At 40.9% G+C, this 24,569-nt stretch overlaps 2 protein-coding genes across 6 annotated transcripts; one reads left to right on the plus strand and one right to left on the minus strand.

The window, feature by feature from the left end:
* Window positions 1–1,563: 1,563 nt before the first annotated feature.
* LOC146583627 (small ribosomal subunit protein eS17-like) lies at window positions 1,564–5,083 on the plus strand. The gene is made up of 5 exons (XM_085275120.1): window positions 1,564–1,590; window positions 1,851–2,002; window positions 3,865–3,970; window positions 4,195–4,260; window positions 4,957–5,083. The coding sequence occupies exons 1-5, from the start codon at window positions 1,579–1,581 to the stop codon at window positions 5,032–5,034; spliced, it is 414 nt and encodes a 137-aa protein (XP_085131246.1). The 5' UTR covers window positions 1,564–1,578; the 3' UTR covers window positions 5,035–5,083.
* A 5,239-nt stretch (window positions 5,084–10,322) lies between these two features.
* On the minus strand, window positions 10,323–20,608 carry cpeb1b (cytoplasmic polyadenylation element binding protein 1b). Of its 5 annotated transcripts, none has more exons than XM_085275152.1 (12): window positions 20,470–20,608; window positions 20,129–20,249; window positions 17,978–18,199; window positions 16,511–16,740; window positions 14,880–15,135; window positions 14,688–14,801; window positions 13,984–14,088; window positions 13,150–13,286; window positions 12,523–12,721; window positions 12,311–12,405; window positions 12,100–12,180; window positions 10,323–11,746 (listed from the first exon to the last, which is right to left on the minus strand). In XM_085275152.1, exons 1-12 carry the CDS (start codon window positions 20,482–20,484, stop codon window positions 11,636–11,638), a joined length of 1,686 nt encoding a protein of 561 aa, XP_085131278.1. In that variant the 5' UTR covers window positions 20,485–20,608; the 3' UTR covers window positions 10,323–11,635. The 5 variants fall into 5 exon arrangements, with proteins under 5 accessions (XP_085131278.1, XP_085131268.1, XP_085131258.1 ...); XM_085275142.1 differs by having other exon boundaries at window positions 13,999–14,088; window positions 20,081–20,249; XM_085275132.1 differs by having other exon boundaries at window positions 20,081–20,249.
* Window positions 20,609–24,569: the final 3,961 nt, after the last annotated feature.

The following is a 24,569-nucleotide window of genomic DNA, read 5'->3' on the forward strand; positions in this document are numbered from 1 at the left end:
GATATACATTTGTGTCACAGCAGCCAAAACAAGAATGTGGCTCATAAAAATAAAGCTTTTACCATCAAATAGCTGAGGAAAGAAAATACACAAATTAGCTCACTTGAATTAAGATGTGGAAAGGTCAATCTGCAGGCTTTGAATTAGAATTGGAATTTCATAACAAACTCAGATTTTGCTCTTTAAAGGTTTTTAACACCATTATGGCCGGCCAATGTAAACGGACCATTTCAAAACAAACTGGTGCTGGAGGTATTTTGACAAAAGTTTCCTTTTTACATCTGTCACAATAAGGTATTGCACGTAGTTTTAGCTACATTATCATGTAAGTTGTGAAATGGTTTTAATAAAGACGGGTCACATTTCTTTTTTTAAATGTTTTTTATAAATCCCTTTACTCCTAAGATTTATATTTTGTTGCTAGACAGCTTGAAAACTGTCACTTAGCAAATTAAAAATATATTAAAATATATTTCACGCTCAAAAATCAAATTTCATCTTGGACTGAGACAGTCTTAGTCCCTTGGGGCTGCTTTGCACAGAAAATATTTGAAAATAAACAAAAAATTTCATTTTGTAGCAAAATGTTAAACCTCTGAGCAGTGCACTCCAGGTTTTAATTTACTGTATCAGTCTAATTAGTTAAAAACATGAAATGGTGACTGTAATTTAAAAAAAGTAACTGGTTATTTCTCAATTTTTTTTATTGCTGCAAAGTAATGTATGCATATGAACGAATGTTTGTGCTGTTAAAGCAACTTGTCATCTGTAAGACAAAATTACAAAATTTGGTTCAAATCTCAAAATGTTGATTTAATTTAATTTTCTTTTGCATCAGTTGGAATGATTTTCTCAGCATTTCAAGTTTTTTAAGGCTCAGCTCAACACTAACCGTGACCCTGACACTAATCCTAATTCTAATGTTGATTTATTAAATTGAAATTTTGAGATAGAAACCCAAATCTTGATTTATGTGCATAACAAAAAAATAGTTCACAGTAACGTGATGTTTTCTCCTCCCACCGCCAGGCGGCGACACTGCTCACTACGCTGTAGCAGCGCAGCCTCTAAACTATAAACTTCCGGTGTGAGCGTGCGTTAACCCTTTTCCACCGGTCCGAGTCAACATGGTGGGTCCACGGAAAGCATTTCATCTAGTCGTCCTCCACAATCCTTCACAATCCTCACTGGCTGTCCCGTCACCGAGCGGCTACTACCGTCAGTCTGCACACAGGCGACACGAAGATTTATAAAAGCGGGTTTTCGACGCACTTTGGTGGCGTTAACCATGTAAACACAGACTGACTGCTCCCGAAGTAACCGGGCACCAAGCCGCAGTTTCGCGGTGCACCTTTACGGGCAGTCGGCAACAGTTTGGCTCCGCTCGTGTTTGTATGCTTCTCATACCGAGTTAATGTCCGTTAGTTGTTGGAGGAAAGTTTGTTCATAAGGACAACTTCCGTTTACCCGTCTTTACCGTGGCAATGTTTTGCACGGGGACTAGCTGCTCGGTGACTTGATGGTGATGAGTTTGTGTTCAATGTACTCAAAATATGTTTTAACGTTTATTGGCCATTAATGTCTAAATATGTAAGTTTCGTCTGTTAAATAAGTCGTTAAATGTGATTTATAGACGTTTAAACTCACTTTACATTCCGTCATATGATCTGTCACTACGAAATTTTAACCTGTGACACACTTTGCCACTAAAAGCTGTCATACCTTTTCTCTTATGCCAAAGTTTTTAAACTCCAGACCGTGTTTTTTGGGGGAATCAGTGAAGATATTTGAAATTCCTTCTTCAGCAATTCATACACACGAAATCTAAGTCTGTGTGCCTCCTCCTCCAGGGTCGAGTCAGGACCAAGACGGTCAAGAAGGCCGCCAGGGTGATCATCGAGAAGTACTACACACGACTGGGCAACGACTTCCACACCAACAAGAGGGTGTGCGAGGAGATCGCCATCATCCCTAGCAAACCTCTGCGTAACAAGATTGCAGGGTGAGTGGGGTTTCGGCTGTGTGCACTCCTGCTTTAGCCTCAGATCATGATTTGTTAAGCACAGATTTAAGGCAGAGGATTTCAGCTACAACATGCTGTTATTTCTTCAGCACAGCTTCACTATCCTGAGAGATCAAACATTATTTATGAACCTCTGTCCCTGTCCGAGCACACCGCACAGGAGAATGTCAGAGCAGCCCACATAGATGTATTTGAGGTCTGGTGGGGCCAAGCGTTTAGCTAGCTGACTTGTAGATGGTAGTAATGTTTTCCAAGTGTAGCTTTAAATCAAAATCTGGCTTGGTTTTCCCCTTGGTGTGGTTCCTTTGTCCTAAAGTGGCTCAAAACGGATGTAAAAAAACAAAAACTAGTGGTTAATTTATGTTGAACTTTATCCGACCTCAGTCTGACAGCAGGGGTAGGGTGTTTGCAGTTCGCTGGCAGTCCAGGGATGGCCCGTCTACCTGCAGTGAGCTTTGTTGTCAGATGGAGGCAGTGTACAAAGTATGTGGTATAACCGGTCTGTGGGCCACTCTTGCTTGTCTACTGTTGGCCCATTGGCCATGGAGAAGAGTGAAGTGAAGCAGATTGTTTAAAAACAGTGAAAAATGTACACTGTCTATGCTTTTCATGCCATATCTCTGAAGTTGTTTTTCATGGTGAAAACAAACTTCCCGAATCTGTGCCCCTTGTCAACCAATCAGCATTAGGCAAATGCTTATGTAATCAGTTTCCAGTGACGTAAAGTAAGGATTTTGAAGGACCGCAAAGCAGCACATGTGGAGCTGTTGGCGTAAAAAAATGAAGTTTTCCAATCAGCTGTTGCATGTTTGGGGTGCAGAGATGGTGCACCCCAAGTCAGAACCTCTGAGAATTCCTCCCTCTGATTTCCTACAGCTCGTCATGTCAATGAAACATGAACACTGTTTTATTCTTGAATTCAGGCTTTGTCTTCATTTGTGCGTGTTTGTTTTTTGATATTGAATGAGATTGATATGTTGTGTTTTATACGAGTGGCATCTACTATTTTTAATTTTTTTTCTTTTAATTTGGGGGGGGGTTGCTTTTTGGGTTTTCTAATTTTTCTTTGAGAAAAAGGTGACACTCGCATGATTTAGCGCTGATATATCTTCTTTGTTACCTCTTGAATGAAGCCGGTGAAGAACCAGAGTGGCAATAAAGTTTAAATGTGATTCGGGTTGGGGACAGTGCATTTGCTTTACAGCGAGAAGGTCAGGTTCAAGTCTGCCATTAGGCAGTTTGCATGTTCTCTCCAGGTACTCCCGCTTCCTCTCACACTCAAAATGTAGTTTAGTGTGCATGTGAGTGGGAATGAGCCCTGACAGACTGCTGACCTGTCCAGCCTGCCTGTCAGCCTAATGTGATTCGGGGGGAGGTTGTTTTGGGGGTTTTTGGTTAGTTGGTTCATTAAAAAAAAAAAAAGACTCAGCTGGTATGAGTTTCACACCACGTTTCTGCAGGTTAAACGACTTGATGAGCTTGGAAGACGAGTCATGTGAAGTGCTTGTTTTTAGCTGAAGTCATTTTTCTCGGATTGTTAGATTCTGTGTGTGTGATGTGCTTCTGTTATGAACTGGTGCACAGTAGCCACTCATTTAAACTCCACCATTGCTGTTTGGAATATTTTCTGTGTTTGGTCTGAATTAACTAAAACTTCAGACATGTTGAACAAAAGTTAAATCATAAAACTTCTAAAAAAACAAAGTTAAACTTAGAAACATTTGTATTTTGCTGCTGGAGGTTTGGAGTACGTAGAAATGTGAACTGCTTACAGTCAGAAAAAATGTGTACTAATCTGCTGTAGGTTTCTGATTGCATGTTTGTGCTCACTTGTGTCTCAGGTATGTGACACACCTGATGAAGCGTATCCAGCGCGGTCCAGTCAGAGGAATCTCAATCAAGCTGCAGGAGGAGGAGAGAGAGAGGAGGGACAACTACGTCCCAGAGGTCAGTTCACTGTCTTCTGTCCTACCTGTGATGGCTGACTGTAGTGCTCCCCGTGCCTTAGGTTGCGCACCTCGTGTCGGGCTACGTTGAGCTGCCGCTCGAGTGTCCACGGGCTTCCTTAAGCATCTTTGTTGTCACTGAGCATTTCTCTCCAGCTGTTGCTGGAGTAAACATGGAGGTGAAAGGACAGTTCAGGTGGCTCATTTGTGTCTCTCATCCTGTAGATTTCTGCTCTGGACCAGGAGATCATTGAGGTGGATCCAGACACAAAAGAAATGCTCAAGATGTTGGTGAGTCTCAGATGTTATTTGCTGATTTATTTGGTTGCCACATAATTGAAAGTCCTTCTGAATTTCCAGCAGAACCCTGACGTATGATTTCCGTTAGTAACACTTAATATTTTGATAGAGAACATAATGGGCACATTGCAAAGAAATTGCCAGGTGTAATTTATCAATAATGGCCATTTAAGTACCAGTGTGTTTAGTGGGGGTGGGAAGGAAGTAGTTCTACACACATTAAATGAGTGCATTAAAAGGGTGGAGCAATCACCTGTTTTTTAACTGACATTTACATTTTTTTACATTTTTAACTGACTGAGTCTTTGCAGAGTTAAAGCATGCCCATATTTATACGTCATGCGTCCAATTTAGGCTGTGGTGTGTGGTTAGAGCAGGGTGAGCAAAATTAAGAATCCAATACATTAATAAGCAGAGAAAAGATAAATATAGAAACAGAAAACACTGGCATGTCTTCTTTTTCTGTGACTTCTGTAAACTTTTTTCTGAGTTTATGGACTCAGAATCACATAATGGCTGCATCCACCTGTAATCCAGTCGGGGTAAAAATGAGAAATAGTCTGGGCAACAAAGTCACTTGTTTATCATTAGTTTTTATTTAGTCTGAGGTGTCATTGCTAGCTGAACTGTCATGTCACAGCTTTTAACTTGGTTGTTTAAATCACTAAAACTTTCTTCTTCTTGTAGGACTTTGGTGGCCTTTCCAATCTTCAAGTCACTCAGCCGTCCATCGGGATGAACTTCAAGACGCCACGAGGACTTTAAAATCATGTTTGATGGCCTCTGAATAAAGACAGTTGTTAAAAATGTTCAATTTAAAGCTTTCTGGATCTTTCCTAAAACATACATGAACATTAAGGAGTGCACGTTCTCATCAGCCAAACTGCCCTTACTGAGAAAGTCAATAGAAGCGCTTTGGATAGGTAGTAGTGGTAAATGAGAAGAGGCTCATTGCATCATGGGAATCCACAGTATGGCCATGGTACTTTTAAGTGAATTTCAAGTACTCAAACACTATTCTTCTTCAATAGTTGGGCAGTGGTATTAACAGAATCAGGTGCTTCTAATGTCTTGTGCTTCTGGTAATGTAATTGCACTGGGCTGAGTCGAGTCACACAAAGTAGTTGGTGTAATTAACCCTCATAATGTCCTCCCGATTTCCATACACCTGTGGTCAAACATGTCCCCACTTCATTTGAGTGTTTTTTAAAATATAAAGTATAAATTGTCAATCAATTCAGTGTTGCACCTTAGTTTTACTTAAGACCAACACATTAACACAAAATTTAGGCAACATTTTAGGGCCACCAGACCTTGTTTACATAAAGTTCACTGTGTTTTCAAGTGGAAATAAAACAAGAAAATAAAATATTTAATTGATTAGATCATTTTGACTGACTAACTACAGAGTGCTGTATGTTGAACTTTAGTGAGAAAGTTTTTTTTGTTTTTGTTTTTTGAAGCCTTTATAAATTTTAAATGGCAGCACATAATCCCACCTGTGGTCCTCAGGGGTCAAAAATGTCTCCATCTAGTTTGATTGATACTTAATTAATATGAAGTGGATTTTTTCCCCACTTTTAATTAAAACTCAATTCAAACATTTTGACACAATTTTTTTTTTTTATTCCATTTCAAATTTAAGTGATAAAAACCTCAAAAATGAATTTTTTCTTTGTTTTCGGGTAAAAAATAAATTAAATCATCAGTTATTGTGATTATCGTTTCACAACCAGAGTCGGTTGCTTTAACAGATGATCACAGATGGGTTTATGTCAAAGTTAATTTAGAAAGCTGTTTTTAAACTACTTCAAGTTTTTTACTGGCAGCAAATAATCACATCTGTTGTCCTCTGGGCTCAAAAATGACCCCGTTTGCTTTGACTGTTTATAAAGCCATGAGTATAAAATATCATCCATCTCTGTGTTTCAAGGTTTTATTCATCTTTATTCCAACTCATTACCCTTCAGTTTTCTATATTTTGGCATGGTAGGACACCAGGGCATGGGTCTGAGTGAAGGTAAACTTTCATGAGGATGAAGGTGTGTCCATATTTGACACAAGTGCAGGAGGAAGCTCAAGTTTATTCCTCTGCACTGGTCCCATCATGGACAGCTTTCTTTTCTGCAGTTGCAGGCCAACAAACAAGTTGTTACAGGTGATTGTTTTCTTTTTGAAACCTGCAATGTTAGGGACAATTCGCGTGTCCTGACTGCAGGCCAGATAATTTGACATTGTACTCTAGCATGTTCCATGTACAGCTGGACCTGGCATCACATACTCTAAATATACTGACAATATTTTCTATATCTTCTAACCCTGGATGTTCCTGAACAGTGATTCTCCCTCCTCATTATAGTAGAGGACAACATATGCTTTGTCCTACTGGTCATTGCTTTGCACAACATGGTAAAAAAAAAAGTATGCTGATCAAAGTATGCAAATCTCTAGTGCAATGGAGGCTTGTGAGCATACTTTCTATGTATTATTGTAGGGTCTACCTTACAATATTTTCAGACCATTTGATGAACAAAAAACAGATTTTTGATAGCAAAAGATTTCTTTAGAGGACAAAAATGACCCAAGGACAACACAAGGGTTGAAGTGATCTGTACTGCAGATGCAATGCCAAGGTTTTAAAGGAGAGAAAAAAAGCATTCATGGCTGGTGTTTGAAGCCTGCCTGCATCAGGAAACCAGCCCCTAGCTTAGCCTTGTACTACAGTTATTCTCCATTGGTTTGGCTCATTTCTTGAAACAGAAATTACATTCTCAAAACTCTAAGATCATTTGGCAAAACACTCTTACAGTTTAGCACAACACTATAGCTCACCTGCAAAAGCTCATATCTCTTCCAAAACTGTTCACTCAGGCTTCAATCTAAATCCCTTTCGCATTTAAACAGTCAGTGTTTCCAAAATGGCAAAGATCCTTCTCAATAGCTTTGGCTCATTTCTGGACACAGATCGGACATTCCCATCATTCGTGATGCTTTTGTCAAAATAAACCTGGATGGTTGATCACAACAACATGATCCACCTGCAAAAGCTCATATCTCTCCTAAAACAGTTCACTCGTGTCAAAACTACATTTCTTTCTAATCTGAATAGTCAGTGCCCCCAAAATGCATCGTCCCCTTGGCATTGTGTGAGTGCTGCCATACAAAATGTTTAGATGTTTTGTCACTATGGCAGAGGACCAACAATATACAACAGAAATGAGTAGCCTCCATCACAGATTGCACTCACACTACCAAGGAAATTATAACCATTTTTTATTCACACACAAAGAAAGTTTCATACATATGTAAAAAGAAAATGTACATTACAGTAGTAAATTGTATGAACACAAAATCAAAAAACAAGGACTTATTCAGTGGTCGCTGTACTCATTCTCCCGCTCTTGTCCACTGTCTTCACCCTCCTGATTATTTACACGCTGTTGTCCGTCTGGCCACAGATTCTCGTCCACATCACAGCGGATACTTTCTCTTGCGATGCAACGAGGGAAGACACGGCGTGCATGCCGCAACCATCCCCTGCGTCCATAGCATGGAGCAGGGACGGCTGATCCTGAGCATGATGCTCATACACTCTCCACCTCCAAGCAGAGAAAGACTCCTCTATCGGATTGAGGAGAGTAAGGTGGTAGGAACCCCATGACCATCCTTGGATGCGTTGCAAACCAGCCCCTAATGAGTGGGCTATGGTGGAAATTGACATTGTCCCACACAATTACATAAATGGGTAGGTGAGGCCCTATGAGACCTCTCTCATTTTCAGGGATAAAATCGGTATAAAGGCGATCCAAGAAGATGAGGAGCTTGTGTGTGTTGTATGGGCCAAGACTGGGGATGTGAGTGGCCACACCATTCTCAGAAATGGCAGCACACATAGTTATATTGCCCCCTCGCTGACCTGGGACATCCACTGTGGCCAGGTGGCCAATAATATTATGGCCACGTCTTTGGCCCTTGGCCAGGTTGAAGCCAGCTTTATCCACGAACACCAGGATGTGAGGGGTCTCATGTCCTTCCAATGACATTATTCTCTAAAATAGAGTAAAGACCATAAAATCAGTCATACAGAAGAGTCATATACTACAGTTAGACAATTACATGTTCTCCCCCACAGGTTCAATATACTACAGGCCACTACTCCAGTGGTTCTAAACTATAATAGGCCTATGAGGAAGTACTGCAGGGATATTTGATAGAAAGGGGAGTGGGAAATACTGATGACTTACTGGGATGTTACAGTGAAACCTACAGTATTAGATAGATTTGATTGGGAGACAATAAAATAAGGATTGTAATGAGAATTGTATCATACAGTAAACTGCAGTTTTCTGTTGAAATTGTTGAAGTCAGATGAAGCAAATACTGATTCTGAAATCAGGTAAAGGAGGTATTGAAACCAAATAAGTGAACTACTGCTTACTGTGATTACAGGTAAGGTTATAATGAGAGACAACCAGTAACTGACTTACATTTACATACTGGTAGCGCAGCTCCTTCACTCTGTCAGAGTTCCTCTCATATGGTACCCTGTAGATTTGTTTCATTGTCATCTGATGCTTCTTCAAAACCCGGTTTATTGTGGAGATGCTTAATGTGTTTATATTCTGGAATATATGATTGTCCTGAAGGATGGCATCGCGGATGTGTCTCAATGTGATGGCATTATTTGCGGCCTCTTCCCCCTATTCCTCCACCACGCATTCTCAGTCCTCTTCTTCTTCCTCCCCCTCTTCCTTGAGGAGGAACTTCCCCTTGTCCGTTTGCTTGGCCTTGTCTATCCATGTTCAGAGATCTGACTGGCTCTGGTCAAGCTCTATATATCTGTGTTTGGCAGCACACAATCATGGAACACACCTGTGTGTGACACTACCCCTTCGTTAGTCTAGTTTCACCTGACTGTCAACGACTGTCATCAATTTATCAAACATTCAAAGAAATTCATATATGGTATTCATGGTATTATGTTCTTGACCAATTTTGACAATTGAACAGACAGTTGTGCATGCGAGTACTTATACAATGAAATCATGCTGACATGTTTTGGAGGGAATGATCATTAGACTGAGAATCAACTAATCAGTTTAGATCTACTCGATCTATTCATTTGGAAAATGTGCTAAATGTGGGCTAACTGTAGGCTACGTGTACTTAATCATTTGCAAAGATGCACTGAGACAATTGAGACATGTACTAAGGCATTTGCCATTTGATAAAATGAATGAGCCTAGCCCAGCTGTCAAAGGGCGAGAGGCAGGGTACACCCTGGAGAGGTCGCCAGTCTGTCACAGGGCTGACACAGTGAGACCATTGTACTCACATTCACACCTATGGCCAATTTAGGTTGATCAGTTAACCCAACCCCAATAATTGCATGTCTTTGAACTGTGGGAGGAAGCCAGAGTACCTACACAAACTCCACACAGAAAGACCCCACCCTGATGGTGGAATTGAACTTAGGACCTTCTTGCTTTGCAGCAACAGTACTAACCATGCTCTGGATACTTGCACAAAACTGCCAATTTAGATTTTAAGCACAACATTAAGGTAGATTTACATGAAATTAGTGTCAGGTTTAGAAGCAACTTGTAGGTAAGGTTTGACAAGTTATTAACTTGTATCAACCTTGGAGGGGCCTGTGATGTCCTATTTCACACCATTCCCAAGCGTTTGGATGGTTTAGTTGGGCTGGTATAGAAGCTGTGCGCGTGTCAATTTCAGCTTTAATTTTGACTACAGATGTAAAACACTGCTTTGTGACAGGGGGCGTCTTCTAAACATGTCAAACCTTGTAATTTGCCATTGGTTCCTTTCACCACAAACCATATAGGTCTGTGACATTCCACTACCCAGTTACCATCACGTTTCCTGGGCTTACAGTTTACCATCTCTTGCAGGTGTGATCACCTCCTTAATAATAAATAAATAAAAAAAAAAAAAAAAAAAAAAATCAGTTTAGCAGCGACCTGCAGAGGCTGTTGACTGAGATTTCAAAGAAATGACAGCACAAACAATTAGGAGTCCAGACATGGCTAGTAATGCTTAAACACCTTTATTGTGCCCAATCTGAACATACTCCACAACTGTTAAGTAGCAGCAAACTTGGCAGACCACAATGAGGTAGACTTTCAAAACTCTAAAAAGCAGCTGGGCTAAGGGACAACAAGCTCAGCATGACAAACCTAATGGATAAAGAAAAGACACTTTGTCTTTGGCACACAGCTTATTATGCATTTATGTCCAACTGGAACAGGAAGGCAAAATGGGATAAGAAAGCATTGAATATGTACTGGTCTACTCAAGCTCTGGGATAGATAATTTATCATCAGCTAAGTGGAAGTTCTTACATTCAACAGGAAACAAGCAGCTGTTCTAACATAGGCATGTCCCCCTGCCGATGTACAAAAAGTGATTAAAAACCACTGCCACCTCTCCACACGTGCAAATTAAAAAGTGCAAAAACAGAAATCAAACTATGTACAAATGATTTGCTCACTGTACTTTCATCAAGATCCATCAGTTGCTTGGAAAAAAAGAAAAATGGATTACCAGTTGAGTTATCCAGTACTACAGTTACATTTAATATAACTGGACCAACAAAGTCGAAGTAGTACATCCAACAATTTGTGCCCATTCAGTTGAAATTTTGGAGGGCAAATTAAAAAGAAAAAAACGCCAGGAAAAAAAAATAAAATAAAAGGGGGTTTTCCCATAAACAGCCACTGGGTATAATTGTTCAGAATTTTCATGTCATGACTTAAAACCGTTTGTGTACAAATTAGTAAAAAACTGCGTAAAAATGTCTGAAATGCGACTGGTTAAATGAAGCCCAACATTCAACTCCCAAAAGTAAGAAACACCAGTTGGCTTGCACAGGAAAAAACTGATGCCAACTGGGGGTAGGGGGAGGGGGGGAAATAAAAATTTAAAGGCACTGTATGGCGTTTGCCAATGAACGGCAATGAGACTTGCGTGATTGCTCTTCACTATGCAACACATGTAAACCAAAAAAAAAAAATTTTTTTTTTTAAAGAAATGGTGTTTTCATCCACTTCTTAACCTTAGGCTGACTCCCATCTTTCCATCTGGCCACAAGTCTGGGAAAATGCATAAGAGTGAAGGGCCCCTTGTCTTTCCCAACAAGGTCACTGTGCATAGTGCCACTGTGAACAGCAAAAATGTAGCAAGTGCAAAAGTGAACATTTTCTATAGTGATATCCCCAGTGCCTGGTGGTGTGCCATGGTATCCTTGTACCGGAGGTCTGGCACACGTGCTCTCCTTGGCGGGCAGCCTTGCCCCGTGCAGACGGGCACCTCCTCTGGCCCTTCAGGGACTATGAATCCGTCTCCTCTAGCTGGAGTCTCTGTTCTTCTGGTTGCGCATGAGGGGTCGGTGGTTGCTTAAGATGTCCATTGAGTGCTGCCAATGCCAGCAGGAGCGGCAGTAGTACTTGAAGCAGGCCTAAGAGTGAGACGGGTCTTTATAGAGGCACATCTGATTTAAAACAAGTCTAACAATATCGTAACTTAAACTTGAATTAAACAAGACAAGTTCTAAACTTCTATAACAACATCACTCCCATATTTCAATAGAGAACTAAGTACAACTGTTCTCACAGAAGAGATTGAACTACAGTTAAGACTCAAGCTGCTTAATTTCCCTTTTGTGTCCTTTCATATACAAACAAGCTTAAAGGATCATGATTTAATTACCAAACTTTACTATTCTGGTTCAGTATAAGACATGAAGTCTACTGGACAGAAAGCTTGACCCAGCCATGCTCACAAAAAAAAGGAGTACGAGATTCCACTGACCTGGTCTCTGCAGAAGAAAGGTCCAGGTTGGCGAAGGCAAACTTGACACATGGAGTCTTCCAGGTAGGGATCAATCTGAACCTGAAGGGGAAACGATGCGCAATTTATAGCAGACAAGTTTTGAAAATTGACACTTTACCAAAAGCAGCATAAAGCTGTTGAAAGACTTCTCTGCTGCTGTAGAGACCACATGCAGTAAACACGTCTTTACCTTCTTTGTAAACTTGGGTGTTTTAATCTCCACAAATGCTGCGCACACAGCCTTCAGGTAACTGCGCTGATTATTGAAAGTGACACGTCCAGAGCCTGTACAGAAGACAAACAATGTCACTCAAAGCAGCTCTTAAAGGTCAAACCACACCTACACACCAAGAACTGAACTGCAGTAGATGCTGACTGACAATTCGAGACTAGCAGTCTCACCTATTGGGTACTTGTGCTTGTCCGTGTCAATGCCAGCATACATGACTCCTCCAAAGAGATCGTTCATGATGCTGGCCAGCGCTTCAGCATTCAGCATGCCGTGCAGCGCGCCAACAAACACCGTCTTACTCGGGTCCAGACGTTGAGCAGGGCAACGCACGTAGTTGCTGTCAGAGATCACCCAGGGTATCACCTGCACCTGTAGCAGCCAAGAGCCACAGCGTTCAGGACAGACATCCTCTCTTCCCGTCCTTCACTAGGATCGCTCACTAAACAAAAGCCAACTGTCTCATAATAAGTGTTCTTAACAAGGTCTGATCAAAGAATCCATAGATGGAAACCTGTAGAAAGCTTCTACAGGTTTCCATCTATATCGATGTGTGCTGGTGATCTCACTTGAATTAGTCATTGTTGAAATCTGACAAACAAGGTGTGTGAAATCAGATTCTACATAATCTAATCCTGGACAATCCATTTCTTGGAGTTGCATCACAGACAGAATTCAAACTATACCTATATTTCTTAAACATACTGGAGTACAATATGACAACTATTTGATTATTCAGCATTTCATAAATTGTAAATGCAGTGAGTAAATAATGCCTTGCATGCTTCGTTTCCACCTACATCCTTGCATCGCATTCTGCGGCTGGACATCTTGAAGTAGTACTCTCTGTTGTCCTCAGGGTGAAACGGGTCCTGGGAGCAGGCGTGGAGCAAAGCCCGGACAGACTTCTCATTCTCAAACACCAGGTAAACGTACCCTACAGACAAACACCAAAACGCTTTAAAGAGGCTTACTTGCTGCATCATTCTGCAGCGCAGACCGATACCATTGGTGCTACAGTGCATGTTGCCTCTTGAACTACAACAACCCAAGACTGAGTAGCACAGCAACTACAGTAAAACTTGATAGCATTTCATACAATTTCCAGAAGGTCCTGACAGATTACAACTTGTCTGTAGCTGATTTGCTGAAAGCTTTGAAAGGTGCCAAGTACTTGACACTGAGCCAGGTTTAATGCTTTTAATGCTGTAACTGCAGAAATTCAAAGTTCCAAGTCCAACCGAAAAAGTTGGGAGTGTGAAGTAATGTATAATTAGACTAATAAATCAGTGATGAAATGCTGACCAATTTTAGCCCAGGTCCATATGAAATGTAGATTTAAGAAAATTTGAGAAAAAAATATAACTTAGAAAAACTGTCATAAAACCAGTTTACAACTTTATGGCCTGTGGGGGTACGTCACCGCTGGAAGTAGGCAAAACTCATTTATACAAACTAATTAGCAAAGTGTTACTGAGAGCATTAGCCCACCCCTGCTTCTAACACGCCATGTTTTAAGCTCCAGTAATGCCCAGAATCACCATCAGTTACTCACCACCTTACTACATGCTCACCACAGTGGCACCTTAAAACCAGAAGGGGAAAAAAAAAATAGCCTACCAGCTCTTTGTTACCTTTGGCGACATTACCTTTGGGAGGACAGCGAGGGTGCTTTCCATCCTTACCCGGCCACTCCACAGTCAGAGGACCATAACCACTGAAGGTGTTGATCAGGCCAGCTGAAATAAAGCATCAGTTTGTGAGAGTGGAATAACAATGCACACCTTCATTGTGTGACAGTGGGATGTCCCAAGATAGTGAGGTTTTAACCAATGCCTGTAATCGCTGCCAAAAAGACTACAGTAAATAAGGGTTTAAGTATAGTCATTTTTAAAACTGGAATGCATGTTTATTTCATGCTGCCATTAGTCCCAAGCTCTAGTTTTCAGTGGCTGCCATTTATAGCCACACATCTGCAGCTGTTGCCAAGATACTGGTTAGCAAACTAAACCATTCAGCATTAATCAATTCTGTAAAGCTACAATAAAAAGGTTGCATGTACCAAGTAAAACACACTATGGCTGACTGTTACACTGTTGGTGAACTGTTCAGAACCATCAGGGCCACATGTGTTGAAACATGAAAGTAGGGCCAAACCTGAAAAACCCAAAGGGAATAAAAGAGTCTGTGCTTCCACAGAAACAGATTTAAGCATGTCTGTATCTGGGATTTCAATAAACGATCTTTTCAAATCTTTAAAACAAAAACCAAACAACCTTCCCCCCATAATATCAGAAGAACGCGTTTGAAAATAAAGACCGTTCACAGCCACAGTTACCTTCTGTGATGTCCCAGGGTACACCACCAAGAAAGACCTTGCAGGAGTAAAGAGGATCTTTATTGTTACGGGGAGGCAGCTGTCCACTCCAGGTGAATGTCGCCTCATTCACAGCTGAGTTGAAAACAAGATAGACAAGGTTTGTGGATTGGTCATGCTTGAACGGTTTCATGATTAATGAGTAGTGGCTACCTGCAGCCTGTCTATGCAGGCGGGCCTCCCTCTCAATGCTGAAAGCATCCTCTGGCTGATCAAGCACATCTGCACCCGGCCATGAAGAGCCAGCACGCCAGCGACGGGAAATAGCCAAGGAGGAAGGGCTGGCACTGGATGGAGGGGTCAGAGGAGAGCTAGTGTCCTGAGGGTCCAGGCGAGAGCCCAGTCGCAGCAGGTCCTTCTGCACGTTTGACGTGAGATAAGGCAGGGGAGGGGAAATCCGCAAAGTGGACTGGAGAAGAAGATATGCGTTAGTGTAACGTGGCCTCATATTTTCCTCTATTCTGTGTATTAAAATTAAAAAGTCAAAGGAAATTAAACTGACTGAAATTCACTGAAGGGTTTAGACTGGGTGCAGTATCTGACTTGATAATCAGAAGCTTTCACTCCACACTGTCTGCTGCCAAAACTCAAAGTTAATAAATGCCATCGTGGCACAAAAAATAAAAACCCTACAGCATGAAGCTCCACTTTGCCTGCCTTAATATAAATGATCAATTTCTGACATCCATCTCCAAAACTCATTTCTGATGTTTTACAAGAAAAGAAAAGCCAGAAAGTTAATACTGAAAATACCCTGTGATGGAAGCTTGAACAACAAAGCTGATGATTGCCGTGTCCAATAGAATAATGTCAAACCCTTTAAATCCTCAAAGTTAAAAAGCAGGCCAAAGGAAGATTAAGGTAGACTCCTGTTAGTTGAGAAAGTAAGAATCTTTAAAAAGTGTAAAATCTCACTGCTAGATATCAGTATACTGCAGACAACCAAATTCGATTTAGTGCCCCTCTAGATTTAAGTTCATAATCTTATCTACAGTGGCTGCTGGAGGACAAACAGCTCTGGCCACTATTCATCTGTAGTGTTGTTGGCCATCAGTCACTGTTCATCAGCTGTCAATATGCCGAGTGTCCATTTACTCTCGAAGTGGCTGTAAAACTTTGAAAGGCGTCCAATACGAGTTGGTGAGTCAGTAAAGCTCACTTCTGTCCAATGACAATATTGAGATGAGCTGAAGAGATCAGCATTTGTTGTAAACACTGCTTATAACCAGCTGCTGCCATTTGGCTGGGACAGTAGACTATTACACATAACCCAGATAGTTGACAACTGTGACAATATTGGGACTAAATAAGCATGTTTGTGTGTTAGAGCAGACTTCAGTTCAGGTAATGAGCTTTGAGGTGAAGAGGTTATAGTTTAAATGGCGATCTCTCTCAGCCACTGTATACAATATGGCAGGGCAACATGGTGGCTTCCCCAAACTGTCTAATCTTGTGCATTTCTAATAGATTCATTTTAGATTTATGAGAATGCATTAACTGTTGGAAGATGTAATTACACATTAATGTACATTTCTTAGAACAACAATTTTTTTACCCCCTTTAAATAGCCTTAAATTACTTTATCATACCTTTAAGTGCAAGACCCTTGCAGAGAAATGAAAGTGAAGTTCATGCACACAAATCACACTCTAAGCCCATCTTTTCAGCCACACCCTGTAGATTTGGATGCTACAGTAAAACAGTAAATGGGTTGATTGGGGTTTGAGATATTCACCTTCCACCAATCCAACACAAAGCTGGAGAATAAAAGTAATCTGCCTTACCAACATGTCACACAGGTGATCCGAGCCAGAGCTGAATCCACTGGTCTCCGAGTCTTCAGGACTGCTGGAGCGAGAGTCCAAAAAGGAGCACGAGTCTAGACGGTTTGCCATGCGAGCAACACCGGGAAACTTCTCCAGAAAGTCAGCCGTCATGCTCATGGAATCGGGGGGCAGGTAGCCTGGGGGCTTTCCAAGGAGGCCACTGAAGGGACTGTTCAGTAGACCCAACACTGAAAAACAATTACAATTAGTATAAAAAGAGCGCGATCTGTGCCAGTAGCCATGCAAGGTTACTCGATAGCTTGTTTGCCATTTCAGCTTTTCAAGTAAACTGAAGAAAATGGGATTTGTGCCCAAAGAGCTGCATTGATTTGTCAGGAATGAAGCGACACAGCAAACTCGAGTTTAAAAAGGTGCATCTTCAAGGGCATCTTAAATTGAGTTTTGTGCTGAATCTACAGACAGACATTGATCAGAACTAAAAGGTAGCCATGTGAACTGAGGTTTCCAAAAATATTCTTGGTCAACATACCAGATGTGCAAGCTGGCTGCCAACAGACTTAAAGCGCAAGTTGTTGAGTCATTCAGTTTTATTTTCTAACCAGAATGCTGATGAAACAATTTCTCCCCTCAGATGCTAGATGCCTTTTTATAAGTCAAATCAATTGGAAGCCAGCGTTTCTAACACAAATCCAGTAAACGCCAAGCAACAATTCCTTAAGCATTAACAAGTCGCTTGCTCTTGATGCCCAAGTGAGTCAGCTGGCAACAGTGACAGGCATGTACGGCATGGCCTGCAAGTCAACATGAGGCTCTGAAGGGGATTATTCAGCTGTAGGCCGCATTCAAAGCTTTGTCACACTTTATTGCAGGCCCAGTTTGGAAAGCTTTAAATTAAGTTACACTGGGTTGGTGTGGACATGCAGCAAAACTATTGTGCTACAAATGGGTCAGGACAAATGGGCCATCCTTATCAGTGCTGCCAAAATGGCAAAACAGTCTTAAACAAGACATGTCTGAAAAATGTCAAAATTTACATATACTTGGCGTACATCTGTCAATCAGCTTTGACTTGGGCTGAATATGTGGGTTTACTGCAGTTTTCTGACTGACATCCCTGACTCAAGTTTGATCAACAGGTAACAAATATTTAACTTGACTCTCAGGCAACATGATGAGAGTTTGAGAAAGAAAAGTAGCTTCACTGGCTGTTCGTGTGTTTGCTAGGGATGCAGTAAAGCAAAACTGCCACATCATCCTCCGTAGTGACGCTACAGGCTGTTCCCACACCGACTGCTGTTAACCAACCATCTTATTTTAATATTAACAAGAGCTACACAATAAAAACAATCTTACTATATTCATTCCACTTTTCTCTTTAAAAGTAAGAGCCAGAAAACTTTTAGGGAAACTGGTATCCCCAAATAAAACAGAATCCTATAACACAGTTCAAGGTCTGGCACTTACTGGAGGGTGAGCTGGTTTGAATGTGAGATGGGGAGGTGTGTGTATCTGCCTCCTGGCTGCTCCAAGGTTTGTCCCAGCCAGACAGACGGAGAGACTGAAGACCCAGGCCCAGGTCTGCGACACCCGACGGGTCCCTGGATAACGACATCTCCTGAGAGCCAGGCATGGCATCGCAGTTTGGGAAAAGCATCCTCCTGCTGCCCACTGCAGCCAGGTCCGACTCTGTGCCAAAATCCAGTTCACAGATTAAGCAAGAGCGAAAGGAGATAAGTGTTAGACAGTCACAAAGAACGTTTTTCAGCCTCCCATCGGCATCATTATACAGAAAAGATCAAAGCAAGACTTGTCAAAACCCCTTCTGGTAAAGAAACCACAATAAACTCCCTCAATAAACACATCTCCCCTACCCTGGCTGACGGCGGAGCTAACCTGCTGCCTCTGTGCCCTGTGCAACTGCCATGCATCTCCGTCCGCATCACTGACCCACCTAGCAGCATGTGACATGGCTGCTGATGCACTCGCACACCCCTGCTAATGACATCAGCTTCCCCCACCTCCCCGCTTCCTTGCCTAACAACTAATGAAAAATTCCTGTTGGAGCTATTGGCTTGTTGATAGAAGTACTCCCCTCTGGTAGGCACAGCACGTCTCCGAGTCAGTGTGAAGACAGCTGCTGCCGTTACTGCTGCTTACTCTGTGTCTAGCCTCGTTTCCCAGAGCGAGCTGACAGAGGCAGGAGGGAGGGGGGGAGAGAGGGGCAGAGCTACAGAAGCATGGCGGGAGGCAGCATGGTAGCAAATGACTCAGCAGACTTCAACTAAAGTATTGTAGACTTGAGGATGCTCAGGGCATTTCAGTTTCAGACTGGCTTGTGAATTTATTTTACCACACCAACACTGAACAAACGGGCAAGGAGTGTCTCGCTGTAGCTGAAGCAGCTGACTGATCAGATGTTGAGGACAGTGATTTGCACCACCAGCTCCTCCCTTCCTAGGCCTGGAAAGCTTCCAGCTGCCAGTTACACCCCTGATTCAGCAAGACTAAGCTGGAGTGGATGGGACAAAAAGAACTTCAGCTCATTGTGCATCAAGACCCAGCTGACCTTTGCTATGCAACATTTATGCTCTGCTCATGTCAAACTAAGGATTGTATTGTCATCTAAAAACAAGAGCAGAAGTCACAAGAGCAGACATGCTTTAAGCAAACTGAAAGGACTCCAGCACTGTCCTGAGCCAAAATCTTGGCAAATACCACCCCTGTGGTTTAAAAAAATAAAAAACCCACTTAGAACTACTGCAGTGCTGCAGACCAGCAATGCAGTATGAATCAGCTGCTGGCACCTGAATAAAAAGACAAGGTGAAGGAGGTTCAACAGCTTTAAAAAGTCGAAGGGGGATTTCCATTATAGGCAACGCAGGCTCTCATCTTACAGAGCACCACATTGGTTCTGCACACTGCATGCATGTTCCTTCATGATTTTGTGGTTTTAAGGAAAATGCAAACTACAGCAGCAGGAGAAGCTACCACTGAGGGCAGAGGTCATGTGACCTGCTTTCTCACACTTCACTGTACACGAAACTAAAAGCATCAAAATTCACACAACTGAGAAAGACTGGGAATTTCCAAAGAGATTCAAGCACTTTGGGACTCAAATTGTTACAGTATTGCTTATGTAATATCCCTCAATACTACAGTACCTATATTACTAATATAAAATGAAAATAATTCTGTTGAATAGCTAAAACACTTTTTTTATCAAACAGTGAAAACAGCTGTTGATACCATCTGGGGGCCCAAATCAAAACCTTCACGTTTCCCTGACTGCAAGTGACCACAATGAGCACTTGATGTGTAGGCAAATAAAGTTAGCAGAAAATGCAGTTTGACTATTAGACCTTAATAAAAAAGTACTACAGATTTGCGCGGACTTGCTAAATATTTAGCTATTTGAGCATTTCTAAAACGTTTTAAACCCTCATGGCTACAGCCTCGTTTTAAATAAGTTTAGGCTGCAGTAGTGTCGGATACTAATTGTTTTTCGCCTTTGCACTCAAGCCCACCCAAGTTTAACTCTTGCAGAGTGAGTGAGGAGTGAGGGTTTACCGGACATCAGGTTTGGTTTTCCCTTGGTGTTGGGTGTGGTGCACACACCGGTGAAATCCAGAGCGTTGCCCAGCATAGTGTTCATCCTGCGGAAGATGTCTGCGTTGCTGCAGGTGGACAGTGCCGGAGAATCGGTGTCTGGGCTCTCAGGCCTGCGGGCTTCGTTTCTCTGCAGAAGGAGGCCGTGAGAGGGACACAATTAACCCAGCACTCATGCTAAAAGCTAAAGGTCAAGCTTGTGCACCATGCTGCAAAGTGGATTTTTGTTTGTTTGTTTTGTTCCGGGGAGGAACTAATGGGCCAAATGAGGCGGACATACGGTCAAATAATAACGTTAGACGTGGCGCAAAACTGACTTATTTCACCCATTTAATGCCGTTTCAACTCACCAGGGAAAACGCCATGATGTGGACAGACAGCCTAAAAGAAATGTCACAACAACGACCGCTGGCTGCAATAAAAGGTCATATTTATGAGGCGTGCTAACAGCTAATTAGTCATAATTTAGTGAACGTGTGCCCAGCTAATGACGGCGCTCGAGGGCCTCGTTCCGTTCACGTGCTCCACATCAAAGAGCAGGCCGCTGAAGGGAAAATCACGTGTTACTGCGGCCAATAATTTAAAGAGAGGCTTATTTAAAAATTACAGGGATATTTATCAATATTATAGCAGACAGAATATGTTTTATACGTGCAAACGTGAATTATGTCATTAAAATAAAATAAAATACGCCAATATCTAAAACCACAGTGCTCTCAGTGCTTCTGCGATGGAATCACAGCATATAGGACAAAAAACAAAATAGTATATTACTATAATTTCAGATGGATGTGAACTACATTTTTTTCTTATAAATTAATGTAAAATTGTTTTTTTGTGCAAACTGAACTTAACTCAAATATGACTCTTCAGTTCAGAGGCATGCCTTTAAACTTTATTTATCAAGAAAGGCAAGACTTAAAAACAGTTGTGAAGACCTCTAGTAATAACCTGACTAATAATAACTACTACGAAAACAAATAAAAACAATGAAATAATTATTAAATATGTTCATAAAAACACCTTTAAACAAATGTTAGACAATATAAAAACAATAACATTCCAGGGTTATTGGAGCTTTACTTTGAAAATATTCAAATCAATTGAAAGGAAACACATTGTGTGTCTCATTCTTTCTTACAAACAGCTTCATATGCTTTATCATTGTGACCCAAGTTTCATTAAAGCAGATCTTAAATTCTTTCCTCTGGTATTTTACATCGTGTTGTAATCGGCCTCCAAATGCGGCCTCAGGAGGATGCAGCCTATGAATCCGGACACACCACAAATAAATAAATATTAAACTTGGAGTCGCAGCCTCCCACTCTTTTCCTTTGTATAATTATAACAAATTACCACTTAGGGACTATGCTGCTGTACTCCTATTTATGAGATGACCTGACAAATCTATTGAATTTTGGTAGGGCATATGAACTGAGAGCTTTAACGTTAAATCACCTGCTTAATATTGTGCTGCAAAACAGCTCTGTCATCAGTGGGATTGACATGGTATCTCTGGGGTTGTCTTTTGGTATTTTTGAATCACAAAGGTTGGGTCCTGTGGGTTGCCTCGGTAGATGGAGTTGTTCCCTGGGGTCTCGTGCAAGCTTGTTCAGCTTGAGATTTGAGATGTTTGGAAGCTGGGTCAGCACCTGGGTCTCCTTGCTGTGTTCCTTGTGTGGTAGATGCATTGTCCTGCTGGGGGAACCCCTGCTGGTGTTGCAATATTTAGGTGGGTGGTTCGTATCTCCTTAAATTCCAAGACCCGAGGTTTTGTAGCAGAGCGTTTTATTAAAACAAGATGATTAATTTTATACGCTTTACCTGCCAGTGGTTTTAATGCTATGGCTGGTGGGTTGTCATTTCATTAAAGAAACTCTGGAGGAAGTCATTTATTGGCATCTTGTCATTTTCAGTGAAGTGTTTCAGTATTTTTTGACACCTTTTTTCTTTTATAATTCTGGTTCCAGTGTTACATAAGTCTGTAAGAGGTTAAAAAGAGCTCAAAGATTAGTGCAGACCATCACAAACCCAGTTGCAGTTATGGGAATGAAGTGCACTTTCGCTAACCTCCGCCAGATTTCTGTAACCTTTACAACAACACAGCAACCTTGTACTCTGCACCTGCACGTTGATAATATCAGACATAAGCAAGATGCCAAAAACATCTGCTAAAATTGTTCCAAGGTCTTTTGTTTCAGTGGCCCACAGTTGGGCTTTGCTCCTTTGGCCTCTCCTCATCTGTATCAAGGTCATTTGTAGGTAGCTAAAACTAAAAAAGAAAGAAAGAACATTCTAGTTAAGTGAAATAAAACAAAATCCAGCAACAACTAGCTTTAAGAAGAAAAAGGTCTATATCACTGGGACTTAAAAATGTTTTGCTTGTAATACCTTCTATGAACTTGTTAAACCTCTTCTGTGAAAAATACCCATTTTATGTATAGAAGCTAATTAAACTTAAAGTACAAGTAAAAGTTCATCTGAAATGACAAGTTTGCCTCTGTACACTGTCAAAGTTGCTTTTAAATAAAACAAGATGCAACTGAAATTAAAAAATCAGCTTTTATTCAACATGTTCAGCAGAACTGTTCATAATTTTTTACACGTATCCGTTTAGAGGCTTGATTTGTACAGTCGACTCACAAGCGGTTTCAAGGCTGTGTTACTGTTATTCTAATGACAAATGAAGTTCTTTAACAAATGCAAATTAAGAATAAAAAAACTGCACTGGTGAGTAAATTTGAAATGGGACCTATTTCCCTCTTAAAACTAGTTGAATAGTTTTATTACCTGCCAGAGAACAGAGTACATTAACATTAAAAATATATGTATATTTCATCGCAAATATGATTTAAAAAAACACGAAACAGGATCAACTTGTGAACCTGCAGATTGTGGTTTATAAAGAGGCTTAGGTTATGATCCACTCTGTTGTGCAATGAACAGCAACTGGGTGTTTTTAGATTGAGGGATGCGACAAGTTTATATCGTACAACAATAAGAGAATAACAAAGAGTACACACGGCAGATGACCAAAATAGCATTGTAGGTAACCTGTGAAGGGATTTAAATTGTCCACTTAACTGACTCCGGCTGGCTTTTCTAATAAAATATGCTTTCTGAGACTGTAATCACAGACAAGGAACCACTACTTACTTGCACTTAAAGATGGATGATATATGCATGCATTGATTTGTGAGGGTGGAAAGTCTATGCAGCAGCAGACTTAGTCATGTGACAATATAAAAATAGAGCAAAGCACACTTAAAGTACATCAAACAGCAGTTAATACTGGTATAGAGCAGAATTATGTTTGCTGTATGTCAAACTCATGATGTGCAATGTGCACCTGGAAATTTAACATTATGTGGTTGAAAACTATAGGAAAGAGAGAGTGCACGGGAAAAATGAGTCATTCAAAGGCAAGTTCTAATGAGAACACTGCTGGCTGAAGACGCTGCTGTGTAGACACTCTTACTTCCACGAGAGGTCTCTGTAGCTGCTGCAGGTAAGCTGCTCATGTGGGAGCTGAGCCGGCAGAGGGCAGAACAGACCTGCAGTGAGAAACAACAGTTTTTTTTGTTTTGTTTTTTAAAACACCACCACCAAACTGGAACAAGTTAGTTTTGTTATGAGCCACATGTGCTGTGAACACAAGAAAAACTTGTGTACTTTATGTCTTTCTACATGTTGCAGTACGTGAATACATTTCACAGAATTCTATCCGATACACAATTAGAAAAAAAAAGTCTTAAATTTATTATTTATTTACTGTGTTTCAGTTAGTACCTGTTCTTTCTGCAATGCAGAGTAAGATCTGTGAAGAAACAACATTGAATCCTCTGGATGAAGGAGCAGATAGTTCAGGTTTACATTTGGCCCCAGCCGATGAAAACAGCAGAGAAAGAGAAACTGTTCCTTTCAATCTGTAGCATCCCCATCTTAGCACTCTATTGATTTTATGTCAATCCAAATACTCTGAGATAGTGATGTTAAGTGACCCATATTTCCATGAAGGGCAAATGGCTGATTCTTGAGAGAATATTGGCTTCTTGTGAGGCATTTGTTGCTCTTTTGGGTTTTTACGTGTTTTAGAGTCACTGTCACCGTCTCTGGTTTAATTTAATTAGGTTCAGAAAATTCACAGAAATACTCAATATGATAATAATATATACATGTTTTCCAAGGTGATTAAATGACTTGCTTGATCAAGTTTTCTTTTAAAAATTCAAGTTAGAGAATTTTTAATGATCCAAACAGATCAAACCCATTTTAACCCATTATAGTGATAGTATGAATTTATTTTAGCTTTAAATGATAATGTTCTAAAGTCACCAGAGGAATTAAACTAAATATCATGAAGGAATTAAACTAAATATTTAATTTATAAATCAATTTCTAAAAAAAAAAAAAAAAAAAAAGACTTAAATATGAATGTGGACTACCAGTC

Source organism: Mchenga conophoros, linkage group LG1 (genome assembly GCF_057382185.1).
Source record: "Mchenga conophoros isolate Kocher_MC1m ecotype Shallow Benthic linkage group LG1, M_conophoros_male_GT1.1, whole genome shotgun sequence".
NCBI classification, from domain to species: domain Eukaryota; kingdom Metazoa; phylum Chordata; class Actinopteri; order Cichliformes; family Cichlidae; genus Mchenga; species Mchenga conophoros.

Coding starts and splice junctions, on each gene's coding strand:
- LOC146583627 (XM_085275120.1), top strand. Junction 2,003..3,864: donor CTGCGTAACAAGATTGCAGG/GTGAGTGGGGTT, acceptor CTTGTGTCTCAG/GTATGTGACACACCTGATGA. Junction 4,261..4,956: donor AAGAAATGCTCAAGATGTTG/GTGAGTCTCAGA, acceptor TTCTTCTTGTAG/GACTTTGGTGGCCTTTCCAA.
- cpeb1b (XM_085275132.1), bottom strand. Junction 12,722..13,149: donor GCAGAATGCGATGCAAGGAT/GTAGGTGGAAAC, acceptor TGGCTGCTACAG/GTGCAGGTGATACCCTGGGT. Junction 12,406..12,522: donor CAAGCACAAGTACCCAATAG/GTGAGACTGCTA, acceptor TCTTCTGTACAG/GCTCTGGACGTGTCACTTTC.